Source organism: Mirounga leonina, unplaced genomic scaffold, assembly GCF_011800145.1.
Source record: "Mirounga leonina isolate KUSES-001 unplaced genomic scaffold, KU_Mleo_1.0 Mir_174, whole genome shotgun sequence".
In the NCBI taxonomy this organism is placed as follows: domain Eukaryota; kingdom Metazoa; phylum Chordata; class Mammalia; order Carnivora; family Phocidae; genus Mirounga; species Mirounga leonina.
Window position 1 is genome coordinate 34,508,389 of NW_023270451.1, and position 15,962 is coordinate 34,524,350.

Here is a 15,962-nt window from a genome sequence, read left to right on the forward strand (position 1 = left end):
ACTAATCCTTAATTAGTTGCTATTTAAAAAAATTACACACAGAGATGAATAATGCAAATCCATCCATACTATTTTTAGAAATGATTTAAAATTTAAAACTACTCTTGGGTAACACTAATATTTTATAGAGAGAAGATATGTTACTACTAGACTGCACTAAACTTTTCCGTCCAAATAGAAATGAACTATATGGTTAGATACCATTAATATAACTGAACTAAGAATAAGAACTCAGCTCATTTTAATACTTATAATACCAATGTATACAAGGTTTCCCACACGAATAATGTCAAAAGACTGTAAACCAGACAACAAAGTAGGCTAAAGATCCTTTATTGATAAACTCTGTTCTTTTAAATATATTTTCTGATATTGTACTGAAACATGAAATAGGGATCAACTCCTGTTCATTAAATAGCAAAAAGACCGAAGCATCATACACAATAGTAGTATTAATCCAACTCTGGGGAGAATAAGTAAAGATTTGGTGGTTGAATTCCTTTTAGAGCATGTGTTAAATTCCAACCCCCCCAAATGTTTACACCATATATTTAATTATATAGTTAATACAAGTTCAGCAAAAGAAAAATTGAAAGCTAAAGAAAAAATATATAGGAAAAAAATAATTCCTAATCCCAGGAGTGAGAGATAACCATAACATTCTGGTGAACAAGCATCCTTTTCTGTACCACCAGTAAGATTATACAGTATTGTATCCTGATTAAGGTTAGTATAAAACATCCATTTTATTGTGTTATAAAAAAATCTCCTAACACCATTTACCCTTAAAAAAAAACTATTTACTCTTATTTCATTACTGAAATGTTTTTAAATTTTACCTGCTTTCCTATTTCTTAAAAAATTACTTTTTTATTATATAACCAATACTCCCTATAAAGTGAAATATATAAACGAGAGGAAAATTAAAACATTCAGAATTCTTTCTATTAAGATTTCAAACAGTATATACACTATCAGAATTATATAGTCATTAATAAAACTATAATTACTTATATATATATATATTTTTTTTTTAAGATTTTATTTATTTATTTGACAGAGAGAGACACAGGGAGAGAGGGAACACAAGCGGGGGGAGTGGGAGAGGGAGGAGCAGGCTTCCTGCTGAGCAGAGAGCCCGATGCGGGGCTCGATCCCAGGACCCTGGGATCATGACCCGAGCCGAAGGCAGACGCTTAACGACTGAGCCACCCAGGCACCCCTACTTATATATTTATTTTTAAAAAGCATTATCTACACACACATCACCTTTAGTTATCCTTTTCACATAAAAAATATAAACATCTTGGGCACGTGGGTGGCTCAGTCAGTTAAGCTTCTGCCTTTGGCTCAGGTCATGATCCCGGGGTCCTGGGATCAAGTCCTGCATCGGGCTCCCCGCTCGGCGGGAAGTCTGCTACTCCCTCTGCCCACCCCCCACTCCCCGCCACTCAGGATCTCTCTCTCTCCACTCTCTCTCTTAAATAAATAAATAAAATCTTTAAAAATATATATGTAAACATCTTTTCATATTCAAGATACACTACCATCATTCTTTTTAATGGCTTCATGTACTTACTCTATTGTATCAATATGCCATAACTTATTAAACAAATCCTCCATGTAGAACACTTAAATTGCTTTCAATTTTTTAGTTTTAAAAGCAATGTTGGCATTAATGTCCTTAAATATACATTGTTTCAAACTTACTTATTATCACTTTAGAATAAATTTCATGAGTAGAACTCCTAACTAAAGGATATGCATTCTTAAAAATTTTAATTAGGCAGATATGCATGTTTTTAAAGCTTTGGAAGAGCCCAACAGGACGCTAAAAAAACTGACAAAGGAAAAGAAGAATCAAGTTGTGTGACCTCCATAAAAGGCTCTAGGAACACAAAGCTAACAAAACCATTTCTGCCTGTAGGTAACCCACAATCTGGTGGGAAAGACAAAAATTGCTCCAACAACAACAATAAAACAATGTCAAGGTTGATAATGGCTACTAGAAACAAAGAACAATAAAGTAATTCTTTCCTAAGAAAGCTAGACTGAGTTAACAGAAGACAACTGTGGAGAAGAAATTCTATTTCAAGAAAATGAATCAAAGATCTAGAGATATGTATCAAAGAATTCCCAGCAATAGCCCATTTACAACTCTTTCTTGACTATGAGTTTACTGAGGAAAAGCATATATAATCACACACGAAAATAATTAGACCTAGTAAACTTACTAATCACTAACCCTTTGATATGTCTGACGGATGAGAAAACTATGATTTATAGAAAACTAGCTACTTACACACACACTAAGCAACTTACAGAAACAAATCTAGAACACACATCCTCCCATTCTCACTCCAGTATTCCTTTCACCATACTTTCCTCCACTATAAGGTATAAAAATGTAAAGTACATGCTATTTAAGTAGTTCAGACCACAAGCTGTGTTTAAAACCAAACAGCAACAGCAACTTTTTAAAATACTCATCCTAAACACTCAGGCAGTAAAATCTTTTTTTTTTTTTTAATTTAAATAAGTAGTAACAACACCAAAATTGTAACAGGATTATCAACAAACTTCTTAAAAAGAATTTGGCTAGTGCATTCAACATATTAGCAAACAGAAGTACTAGAAATATAAAGATTACCTTTAAACATATTTTTACCTAATTTCTTTAATAAATTATTGCTTGATCATCTTGATCTCCAATTACTCTTTCTAAATTTTAAAAAACTGTTTTAAAAACAGAGTTGTAATTTTAGAACGTACGTACCATCCATATGATATATTGATTAATATAATCAGGATCACTGAGTTGATTTATTAATGGAAGAAGAATTCCTCGTGCAAGGATTTCCTGGACAAAAATTGTAAAAAACAAATTTAACCTAATATACTTCTTAAATCACTAGCATAATGTAAATAACACAACGCTGTTACTTAAGAAAGGTATGATACACATAATACTTGATAACCAACACAATATTATAAAAAGATTAACTAATACATCTCAGTTAAAATAAATGAGATGAAGCTACCTATACCAACCTGGATATATCTCCACAATGGCACCTAGAGTTGAGTGGAAAAAAGTAAAAGGGTATCTCTAGTATGTTAGCATTTATGTCAATTTTTAAAGGGCAAAACATGGCACCATACAGATGTATGAATTCCTACATCTATATTAAAAGTATAAAAACAAAGAACAAAAGGAAAAGATACCAATTTTACAATAGTAGTTACCTTCAAGGGAAGAACAGAGCAACTACAGTAAAACATTAACACTGGTTAAATTTGGGTAGTTGGTACATAAATGTCTACTGTATTATTCTCTATTCTTGTCTGTGTTTGAAATTTTTCCTAATAGAAAATAAAATATGTTAATTATTCATCTTTCTCTAGAATAGATCCTCCCATTCTTTATAGTTGTTTATGCTCCTACCTACTAAAATCCTGCTCTTCCTCCAAGGACTGACTACAGAATGAAATCTCCAATCAAATAAACTTTGATCATTTCAGCTGAATACTCTTTTACTTACATGTTTAAAATACACTCATGCCCTGAATTTATGGCATTTGTCACTTATCCTTCTCTATGTAATTGTGTCTCTTCCACTTCTCTAGAACGCTACCACTATCTAGGAACGTTCTGCATACAAATGACATTTGTCAAGTGATCTATTGATTTATCGATCTTCAAAAATATTTACTCAAGGTCATATTCTTAAACATGGCAGGCATTTCATAAATATTAAAGGAATGGAAATAAAGAATTTAGTGCTGATTCTATTAATACCATGTTTTCACCCATTACTAATCTTCATTCTTTTATGCATGCTGATACCTGAATCTATGAAACACCATTTCTTAAGAAAACTGGAAGGCTAAATAACTAAAAGTTTAACAGGATGTTTCACTTTTCTAATTAAAGGACCAGTTTATTTATTCCTTTTATCAAGATCTCTAATTTATATGGTCCATTTTCTGGTATACTTAGCTCATAAAAGGTAGGCTTCACTTTATTTTCCTTTAGAGAGATATTTTATATAAACTCTACTTTTGTAAGCTGTGTAAGTCTCTGAAAACTATTACCCAATGATGAATTAACATTTCCAAAAGGCACTCATGAAGGTTCCAGTAACTTTTTTTTTGTATTATAATTATTTTCTTGTCTTCACATCTTTTAAGTAATCTCTACACCCCATGTGGGGCTCAACCTCACGACCCCAAGATCAAGAGAAGCATGTTCTAACAACTGAGTCAGCCAGTATCTCTTATTTATTTTTTTTACTAATTAATTGATTTTTAAGTAATCCTTAAGTCAAATGTGCGACGGTTCTGATAACTTTTAGAAGTATCTTTCGAGACATCTTACATTCTAAAATTAGGAGGAATTATTCTTTCAAGATGACTTTTAGCCTCCAACATCTTAAAAAATTATATTATTTACATAATTCTTTCCTTCAAATTATCTCTGGCCACATATGCTCAAATTTTAAAATGTGCTTTGTAAGGAGAAAATTCATAAACAAAACTATGTTTCTTGAAAGTTTCTTTGCAAAGTAAAAAAAACATGTGAATAAACTTAGTGCTTATTAGTCAATGCAATTAGTCAGTCTGTCTTAGAAAATTACTTTTATCTTCTAATTTGCCTCATGAAAGGGTTTGGTTAGTTAAGATGTAATCATATGACTCAACAATTCCTATACAGGTTCTAGTGAGAGCTCTAAATATTCCAAAATAAGTAGCCATTTCCATATAATTTCTACTTTAAGACAAGCACCTGCTGTCAAATATGAAGGCTTAAAAGCTACAAAGTCATCGAGGCCATGAATCTTTAAATAAAACATGGTAATGGACAGAAAGCAGAGACGATTAAATAGCAATTACTACAGTCAAATACTACGATTTGTACAATCCATATAAAGGAAAGAAGTAAAAACTCTTTTTTTTTTTTTAAAGATTTTATTTATTTATTTGACATAGAGAGACACAGCAAGAGAGGGAACACAAGCAGGGGGAGTGGGAGAGGGAGAAGCAGGCCTCCTGCCGAGCAGGAAGCCCGATGCGGGGCTCGATCCCAGGACCCTGGGACCATGACCTGAACCAAAGGCAGGCGCTTAACGACTGAGCCACCCAGACGCCCCAAGAAGGAAAAACTCTTTAATCTGTTATTTAATCTGAACAAAAACATCTTTTGGGAAAACTTGAATTACCAACAAAAGAAAACTGATAAAGAATTATCAAGTTAAGAGAGAAAAACCTGAGTTGCTGAATGCAGGATACTTAAGTATACACAATTAGATTCAACCATAAAGATACGAAATACTGGTCTACAATCCACATCAAAACATATTTGCTCTTTAAATAACCCTACTTGTAGGGGTGCCTGGGTGGCTCAGTCGTTAAGGATCTGCCTTCGGCTCAGGTCATGATACCAGGGTCCTGGGATCGAGCCCCACATCGGTCTCCCTGCTCAGCGGGAAGCCTGCTTCTCCCTCTCCCACTCCCCCTTCTTGTGCTCCCTCTCTTGCTGTGTCTCTCTGTCAAAATCTTTTGAAATAAAAATAAATAAATAAATAACCAACCCTACTTGCTTTCAACAATAACCTCATGTAACAAGGCAGGTCATCAGTCACGTCTCGTTAAGAGTCAACTACATCTCCAGGAGCTGCAGTAGCATGTGCACCTTCAGCAAGAAGGGCAAATAGGTTTCCTCTCATTAAAACTAATTCTCTGATTGGATATGTGCTATGTGCCAGGCACCGTGACAACCATGAAGTAGATAATAATGATACAGATATGGCCTGTGTCCTAATGGGCCTTAGAGTACTACTGTGGGGAAAAAAGGCATCAAGTAAGTAAACACAACAACCAAATTATAATACTGAAATACGGTAAATGCTTTGAAGGAAAATAACTGTGTACTTGGCTACAGCAATAGGGAATTATGAGGGGACTTGACTGGGTGGTCAGGGGCGGCATGTCTGAGGAAGTGGGATACGAGGGGTGAATACAATTTAGCCAAGAGAATAAGAGGAATCATTTTGACCAGAAAAAGAGGAGCATGAGATGGCCCTACGTTGACGAAGACAGCATCACTGGAATACAGTGACGGCATGGCACAAAGGCCAGAGAGGTAAACAAAGCCACATCATGTATGGCCTTGTAAACCTCTGGAAGAACTCGAGATGGGAAATATTTGCTGGATGGTCACAGCATTTACTAGGATGGAGAGGAGATTAAAAGGCAAGACAGGACATGGAAACAAGAGTAAGATTTCCATTTTGAACATTTAAAGTTTAAAAGGGCTGTGCGTCAATCAAATGGCGATTTCAGTGGGCAGCTGGTCAGAGGCACGTGGAGCTCAGAAGGAAAGTCTGTACTAAAGATATAAATTTGAAAGTCACTAGCACCTGGATGGTATTTAAAGACACAGGAATGGGTGAGCAAGAAGAGGGCCCAGGCCTAAAGAACTTGTATATTTAAAAGTTAAATACAAGAGGAGTTAAAACATGTAAAAATGACTACAAAGGAGACCAAAGGAGGAGAAAAATCAGGACAGCAATGACATGGAACCCAAGTAAAGACAAAATTTCAAGAGGGAAAAGTTTGCCAGCCATGTGAAAGCTGCTGAGACACTGCCCAGCAGTGGCTGTCTAGTGTACCAGGTAGACAAAGATTCTGCTGCCAAACAAATACTCAACAGGAACGAGTACTGTAACTGATTAGCAGTGTCTTCCTTCAGTGCTAGATGTGAATCTAGTGATAGACATGTCAGGTATTTAGTGCCCTTGATAATGGCTAGCCCAAATAATTGTTATTAACAATACATCGTCTATCAGACATTTCCCATTAAAACCAAGCATTTACTACTCAATTCACGGCACCACTACCCTACTAGAGAAGTACACTGAACTCGAGTTAGGTAGGTACTAAGAAATTGTGTGAAATTGCTTTTTAACAACATAAAAGCATAAAAGCACACCTCAGGAATTGGTATCTATTTTGCTGGATGGTAGACAAAAAGATCCTAAGCTTTCACTTTCATATAAATTAGAAACTCTGATCTTACCCATTCAACCAGCATAAGGGTTGTAGCTAGCTAGCTAGCATTTCTCAATCATAACCAGCAATCAAAACAAAAATGTTATTCCTTTACATCTGTATACAGAATTTTATTCCTATATTTATATAGGGGGAATAAAAAATCCAAGACTATTGTTCTTATCCCACTTACTCATTTTCTAATTATAAGAAGCAGAATCTTAGCTGCCTAGTTTTTTTAAAGTTTCTATCCAGAAGTGTTATTTTAATTAGCCTAACTCTAGTAAGTTTCTCGGTAAAGCTGTATTAAAATTTAAAACATATTTTTGTTATAACCCAAAAATCCCCATACCTAACTCTAAGTCAGGCAGTCCTCAAAGTTTGTAAAGGGATCTCTGGGTGATGGAAGGAGACAAGCGCACAGTGATATTTTCAGAAAGGACCATGATGGCGTGATGATAGAAATCAACTAATGGAATGTGTGCTTGTGTATTCTTGTGTTTCAAAATTTCTTAGTTTTAACTTATAATACAGTAAATGTTGATAAATACAGCCCATGTAAACAAAAGCTCTTTGAGGTCCTCAATAATTTTTAAGAATTTAACAGGGTCCTGAAACCAAATATTTTGAGAATTACCACGCTAAATTTCTTTATAGCCATTTATCTGATATGAGTTTAAGCTTACCCTGACAAAGTATCGCATGATCTTGTTCTGGAAATCTCCAGGAGGTAGCAATAAATATAATAAGACCTCACACAAATCCCTTAGGAATCCTAGAAATGAAAAAGGTAGCTATAATAACATTAGAAAATATCAAATCTCCACTGATTGTAAAGGCAGAAATAAGTAGTTTCCCAATTATAGCAGCTTATTATTTTAATAATTAATTAGTACAAATCAGTATTGGTTAAATTTTTTCATTATTCTCCAAACAGTAACGATTCATTAATCAAACTAGTATTTTTTTTATTCTGCTCAGCTTTACCTTGTTTTTGAATCACTGAGAAACTTCTATTATCAAAATGTTTTCCCCCTAAACAGTTGTGGTTGTACCACGTATTCTACACTTCTACTAGACATTATCTTAGCATACTTAAAAGTTATTTGCATATTTTAAAATATACCTGTAATTCTTCTTTCAAGAAAGAACCTCCACTATCTTGGTAGGTAGTAACAAAAGAAAAAGAGCATGCTCTTCTATTTTACTACTTCCTCGATTTACATGAAAAGTACTGCACATCACTATAACTATTTCTTATACTTAGCTATTATTTCATGCCAGTGCTAATGAAACGGCAATTAAAAATTGAATTGCAGTGTAAATATAAAAAGGAAAGAAGAAAAAAGGGGGGAAAGAAGAGCACAATTTAAAAATTGAAGAAAACAATTTCCACAACTAGAACTACTCTGTAGTTCATATGCTGACACTTCCTGGGAATAGAATTATATAGCTGATCCTGTTAATCAAAAAATGTGCTAAGTAGCAAAGACTCTTTCTGAGAGGCTGCAAAACTAGGAAAAGACAACCTCCTCAGCTAAAGCTTATCCGGTCTAACCTCTCACAAAGAAAAGACAAGTCCATTCGACTCGATAAACTATATTTGAAATCACTACACTCATTCTCTTAGAAAATATTTTAGGGTAACAGGTATGGAGAAGATAAATTACTGTAGACCATAAAAAGTAAATTTACAATTATAAATTGTTTGTGCCTGCTGTATTTTAAAAGAAGAGAAGTAATCTTTAATAACCACCTTTAAATGTTAAAGACAACCTTTAAAAAAGAGAAAAGAATCTGGAAACTACTTTTAAGAGTTAAAAAATAAGATGAATAGTGACACTGTCTATACTATGCTACCTATCCTGTAGGAATAATTTCACCCTTTACCCTTATTTTGTTCCCTGGCTCTGCTAACTTGTCTCTAACCAATCTGAACAGTTACTGTTCTCCAAAGAGTTAAACTGAGAAGAAAACCTTCTTCATCTTTGGGAGAAGTGCACACTAGATCACGGCAAACGTCCTTCTCCATTTCAACTTCAACTTCAAAGAAGGTATCCACAAGATCTTCTGCTGTACCTGCAGAAAGAAAAGAATAAGATGTACAGAATGATAAAGAAAGACAGATTTTAAAGTCCTAATTTTCAAAGGGAATAAAGGTATTACCTTTCGCTTGATCATCTCTCTCTGTTATCTTCTGTTGAGCTTTTCTGAATACTCGTAGGTGTGTGCCAAAATCATCTACAATACGTGTAGTAAAATAAGGCTGCCAGTCTATTTCTTTTGACCTTATAAAAAACACATTAGATAAAAGCATTATATAAATGCTTTTTTAATCAAAAAGTATAAATTCATTTTAATGACTAATAAACATGATTATCACAGAGACTGAATTTATTTACACTGAGATTTTGTTTACTTAATTTCAATTACATCTTAGTCCTCCCTTTCACAAGACCCAAGGTATATCAAATCTAGTTGACGAAGTCTTTGAACAATATTATTTGAAGTATTTTATGTGCCAAAGCTTTAAAATACTAAGTACTTAAAATATAATGAAAAAAATGTTTTTCCAGTTAAATCTAAAATGAGTCTGACACCAGGTATATCATATATTTCTCACCGAGACAGAAGAATACATTAGGGATTCGAAATGTTTTTGTTTGCTTTTAAAAGAGCATTTGAGACATTTCTTGGTTCCTTCTGCACCCTTTCTGAATTCTCTACATTCTTCTCTTTAGTTGTTCAGCCCAAGTTCTGAACCAAATACCTTTGGTATAAGTCTAAATGGTTTCTGTTTGCAGATATTTGCACTTAAAAACTTGACCATTTGAAATAATTATAGTCACACAGAAATGGCTTAAAGAATGATACAAAATACCACAGTACCCATGAAAAAGGTGATTACTAATTTTATTAAGTTACCTATTACTCTATCTTAAAAGTAACAAACCTCAAGAAACACTGCTACTTTAGTACATCAGTGAAACAGTAACAAAACAGATAAGTCAAAAACAGTTTACACCTCTCCTCGGATTGATATTTTTAAGTAAGTATTTTTTTCAGTGCGATTTTCCTTAAATTAGCACTCAAATTAATTTACCTTTTTAGGAACATACCAAATAGATAAAAGAATCTATTCATAAAGATGCTGGGCAACAGAGGAGCAAAGAAAAAGTATACTATACTTCACTATGTTATTTACCCAAACATACATAATAAAGAAGGTAGTGAAGAAATTAACTTGATTATTGTAGCATTTTCAGAGAAAACTTAAAGGTGTTGATGGCATTAAGGAATGTAACAGATGCCTGTTTTTTTTTTTTTTTAAAGATTTTATTTATTTGACAGAGTGAGAGATAGCGAGAGCAGGAACACAAGCAGGGGGAGTGGGAGAGGGAGTAGCAGGCCTCCCGCCAAGCAGGGAGCCTGATGTGGGGCTCGATCCCAGGACCCTGGGATCATGACCTGAGCTGAAGGCAGACACTTAACGACTGAGCCACCCAGGCGCCCCAGATGCTTGTTTTCAAATAAAAACAGAAGCTATTAACACTCATATTTTTTCAAATGCACACTATAATTTTGTTACATATGTGGGAAGAAAGAGTAAATTACTAAGTACATCAACACAAAAGAAATTAACCTTAAAAAAGTAAACTGCACTCAGGGATCTGAAAAGGGATTAACATTACTTAAAATACTACAAGAGCCATAGTATATAAGCATATACTAACTTTGGTGACAATACTCAGCTTCAACATAAAACCGAAAATAAAAACTTAAACCTAGCAGTCTCTAGAGTCTCCCTTTTATTTATTTAAAAAAAAAAAAAAAAAAAACCCACAATCTGTATAAGCATCTTTCAAAAGTCTTTACATAAATTATTTGTAAAAAATCATCCACATCTAAAAATTTTATAACAGAATTCAGTTGGTATAGGCCAATACTCATTTTATCCATAAAATGGTCATTCTAACAAATTTAGAAGAAAGCTGAATACATCTTTCAAATTATATCTGTTTTGTTTCAGGGCAAAATGCTATTTATGTAAGTTATTGAAATTCTCAAACAAAATAAAATTTACTAATTTTAGAAGGCATTTTAAACCCATCTCAACTCATTACAGAGGATAACATTGACAATAAGTGAAAATAAACAAGCAATGCAAATACATAAAATTTATTTTCAATTTAAAATAGGGATTTCTTTGGGGTGCCTGGGTGGTTCAGTCGTTAAGTGTCTGCCTTCGGCTCAGGTCATGATCTCAGGGTCCTGGGATGCAGCCCCGCATCGGGCTCCCTGCTTGGTGGGAGGCCTCCTTCTCCCTCTCCCACTCCGCCTGCTTGTGTTCCTTCTCTCACTGTATCTCTCTCTGTCAAATAAATAAATAAAATCTTTTTAAAAAAATAAAATAAAATAGGGATTTCTACTTTCAATATACAAGTATGTTGAGGGTGGAGAAAACCAGGAACAGCATTCTATATTTCTACCTAAGATCATTATTTTCCCTTTGCTCAACTCAAAGGAACTTTTCTAGGTTAGGAAGAAAAGAACAACAGTAGTAAATCGCTTCCCTTTGTAAATTAGGAAAACATCTACTAACAATTTCTAGTAGTATTTGTCTTAACAAAATTTGAAAATATTCTGATGACAGTGAAGTACTCCCTAAAATTAGAATGTACTGATAAATATGTAATAAATGGAACATGAATAGAAAAATCAATTAAAAAGTCATTCAATTTATATAATAGCCACATTTTCTTCAATTGATCCACATGTAGCTTTCTATTAGAGCTCTTAGTATCAATTATTCTTAAATTATGCCTATAGGCAAGGCTCTTATTTTTTTTAAAGATTTATTTGAGAGAGAGAGAGAGAGAGAGAGCACACACGCTAGCATGACAGTGGGGGGAGGGGAAGAGGAAGAGGAAGAATCCCAACCAGCCTCCACATCGAGCACGGAGCTAAAGGCAGGGCTCGATCTCATGACCCTGAGATCATGATCTGAGCCGAAATTAAGAGTTGGATGGTCAACCAACTGAACCATCCAGGTACCCTTATAGTCAAGGCTCTTTTTCACTTTGTTTAAAGTATTCCTCCACTTGATTTCTATTCTAATAAAAACACCCGGATTATTACAATAAATGCTATTACCTACACTTTCATTTTATTACTAAGCTTTCCTTTCCTGAACTTAAAGATAGGAGAGCATTATTTCCTATATGACCAAGAGAATAAGTAATATATTCAACCTTACCTTGAAAATCTAAAATTCATAGCAGGCCCCTGAAGCTTATGTATCTTGACAGAATGGTTGCAAGAATTACGGAAGTTAATTAGGAATGCAAGCAAGTAATGAAGTTTTATTAAAGTACAAAAGCAGAAAGCAAACCAGTGTACCTCTCAACATATATTTGCATGCCTTTATCTCCATCCCTAATGCCAGCATTCTATTCCTGGCCTTTTATTTTAAATGGTCTCCCACATCCACCTTTGTCTCCCCTCCATTCTGTTTTCCATAGAGCAGCCAGAGCGGTCTTTTTAAAATTTTGCATGTTTTATCACAATAAAAAAGATGGTAAAATGTAAAAAACAAAAAAATACAAATACAAATATGACAGTACAAAATACGAGATTCAAAACCAGTTCAATACCTCCCCCATCAATCTCCGGGTTAAGCATGAATACTTTCTTGAAGATCTCGCATGCCCAGGAGGACCAGGCTTACTTCCTCATCACCATCAGTTCCACCTTCCTCCTTCCCTTCTGTTCTGCTGACTCACATGCTTTCTTTCTATTTCTCAAATATCCCCCTTCATATCTCAGAGCCTCTGGACAGGCTAATCCCTCTGCCAAGTTTGCTCACCCCTGCCCACTCTCCACACATTTCCCTTCTCTCCCCCACATTGGCTTGACAATTCCCACTTACTTTAGAGTTCATCTAAAATATCTATTCTACATGGCAGCCTTCAATACCCCTCGCCCCCCTCTCTCTCTGCCATATTCCTTCAGACGAGGTATGGATCTCATAGCACCAAATTTTTCATGTTTTATAGCACTTACAACCTACAGTTAAATAATTCAACTGGTAGAGATAAATACAACTGCTGAGATAAAAATCTCAGGAAGCCAGAGACTTCATCTGTTTTATTCCATGCTCATTTTATTCACAGTGGTATCTCCCATGGCTAAATAATGTATTGAACATTGGAAACACTCGATACATAGTGATTTACTGATTCCTCTCTCAGGGTCAAAAACACTCTTAATAGGTCCCTGGAGAAAGGCAACATGAGGTGCATAGGACAGTCTCTTTACTCCTTAAAGTTCTGAAACAGAACATAAAGTGAGGAGCTCCTTTTGCCTCTCTAAATCTCTAAGCTATTTAATGCTAATACCAAAAAAAAAAAAAAATGCAGTGAATATCCCAAATATGTGGGCCGGCAATGAGATTTATATAAATTGCTTCACTGGTTCCATCTTTGCTAAGCAGTGTGCAGCTCAGCATCAGTAATGCAAAAAACACACCCAAATCAATTAAGGATTTCTGTAAAAGAACACTAGATTGGCATATACGCCCTTAATTCAAGTAAAAGATTCACCATTTCATTTGTTGTGAAATTCAGCAAATCACATCACTTCCCAGGGTTTGTTTTCTCTAAAGACACTTAGAGCTTTAAGAGTCCCTGATTATATTACCTGAATACCCAACCAAGCATGTGCAACACACACACACACACACACACACACACAGTACGTGGGAAACTGGTAAGTAAATCAAAATATTTGACAAAAGAGGGAGTCATGAATATATTTCATTTTAACTAAAATCATACAAATCTTTCAACATAAGACCTTGCATCACGTGCCAAGTGATATTAATGTGGCTTTTGTCTTTAATAAAATATTACAACACTGCAACAGTTATGGTGTCCAGTTTCTTTTAAATGGCATGACAACTAAAGACATTTGTGAACAAATCTGAATGCAGTCCTTCAAGACTTTTCCACCAATATTTCGTTAGTTGTCTTCTGCACACCTGAATCAACTGCAATCTATCAACTAGCTTGAGTAAAATTCCAAAGCAAATGCCTTAGTTTTTACAGAAACTACCTTGCCATTCTCATACTTCTTCCAACTATGTAGGAATAAATTAAGTGATGATTATAATAAAAAGTGTAACTGGGATACATGGGTTCAGAAACAAATACAACTTTCTTTTTTTTTTTTTTAACATAACTGATTATCTTTCTCCTCTAAATCACACATGTTAAGATCACACCAGGGACCAAGTACATCAGATTTTCTGGGGACAGGACCCAGGCATAGAAGTGGACAGAAGTACTAGAGAGTGGTCTCTTCGCCTAGCTTTAATACTAAGGGTATGAGTCAGTACACCTTCGAAAGGGAATGGAGAATACTGGATAACTAAAGTAAGTTAAGAGAACTGCTACTACAGTAGTCCAGAACTGGGACCATGCCAAAAATAACTTAAAATTTTGTTTGACGATAACCACACACAAAAGTAAGTAGAGGTTGATTAAGTGATATGTTGTAATTTAAAAGGATTAAATAAGGCAGCTACACTTAAAACAAATCTTAATGAATTTAACTGTAACAGGAGAAAGAAAGGAATGAGCAAAAGAAGGGAATGAGCATGGTATATGCAAGGGTCACCATGTAGTGGTAGACTTGCTTGACTAGAGAAGTGGGTAGCTGTTTGGCAGTAAAGGTAATCTTCACATTCTTGGCAGAATACTTTCCTGGAAAAGGTTTTTTATATCAAAATGATAAAGGTAAAAACTGATTTTCCCACAGAAACAATCTTATAATAAATGTTATGTTCCTGATGCCACACTATTTTTTCTCAGAAATGACTCCTAAGACCTTATTTGAAAACAGTAAGAATGGCACTGTATACTGCATAGTGTGTATGAGTTTAAAGTATATTTTTTAAGGCTTTTTAAAGATATATTAATCAATAAAGGAAATATAATAACCAATCACATAAATTTATAATAATATATATTAATCTCCTATATATAAGTTCTTTTATCCTCTATGTAAAAAAAAAAATATGCATTTTTGAAAAAAAAAAACTTTACTATAGTAAAATTCCTAGTTTTTCTGGATAGATTTCAACAAGCAAGGATCTTTGAGAAGATTTTGGAAAAGTTTTACTCCAGTAGAGGGCTATTGATCAACGGATCCACAGACATTTTTTGCTGAAAGCAGGTGGTGTTCTAAAGAAGAATTCCTTCTTCCCTGAGCCATTGAATCAGGAAGTAACTTCCCCCTCATAATTCCCTATTAGAAAGGAAATACTCTTTATAATACATAAACCTTTACTTGTTTCCATCGTTTAGGAGCCCTTGAGGGAATACTTTGTCACAGTGCCAAAAGCTTCAGCCTGAAATTGAATTTGAGCAGATTTTTAAGGCACAGAATTGTAAACTTGCTTCTAAATCCTTTAAAAGAAGTACACTTCTTCCAATCTCAATTTACTCATAAATACGTTACCATAACCACCTCTCTCGAACACCTTTGTTTCCCTTTTAAAATTATTTTAAAAATCAAATTATAAGGATAAGTATAAAAGAATGCAACATTTTTTCCACAGCATTCCTGAACTTACATGAAATTTATTATTACTCTCTACCATAATCCTCAAATATATATAGAAAATTCCTCTTTTATAAGAGCTAAATTAGCAACCACACAAAGAAACAAGTCTCACTGCTTGATGGTTACAAACCTGTCTGCTCCCTTCACTGGCTGCACCTCTTCCCAGTTGCGGCGCGGGGCCAAACGTGCACATCTCTTTTCTAGTTGCACTTTCAGTGACTTCCTGACGATAGCTTAAAATCAACCACGGTGGGAATATTTACACTTCAGAAAACTTACAGCAGACT

The 15,962-nt window shown here is 34.5% G+C and overlaps 1 protein-coding gene across 5 annotated transcripts in view; it reads right to left on the reverse strand.

Moving 5' to 3' along the window:
* SNX13 (sorting nexin 13) overlaps nt 1–15,962 on the reverse strand; it is a 154,726-nt gene that overhangs the window by 82,175 nt on the left and 56,589 nt on the right. For 4 of the 5 annotated variants that reach the window (XM_035020685.1, XM_035020683.1, XM_035020684.1 and 1 more), the window contains exons 6-9: nt 9,217–9,338; nt 9,028–9,129; nt 7,737–7,825; nt 2,777–2,860 (exon numbers count right to left, since the gene is read on the reverse strand). In XM_035020685.1, the coding sequence (XP_034876576.1) occupies nt 2,777–2,860; nt 7,737–7,825; nt 9,028–9,129; nt 9,217–9,338 (397 nt within the window). Of the gene's footprint in view, nt 1–2,776; nt 2,861–7,736; nt 7,826–9,027; nt 9,130–9,216; nt 9,339–14,746; nt 14,814–15,962 lie in introns of all 5 variants that reach the window. The other variant, XM_035020688.1, reaches the window with a different exon arrangement.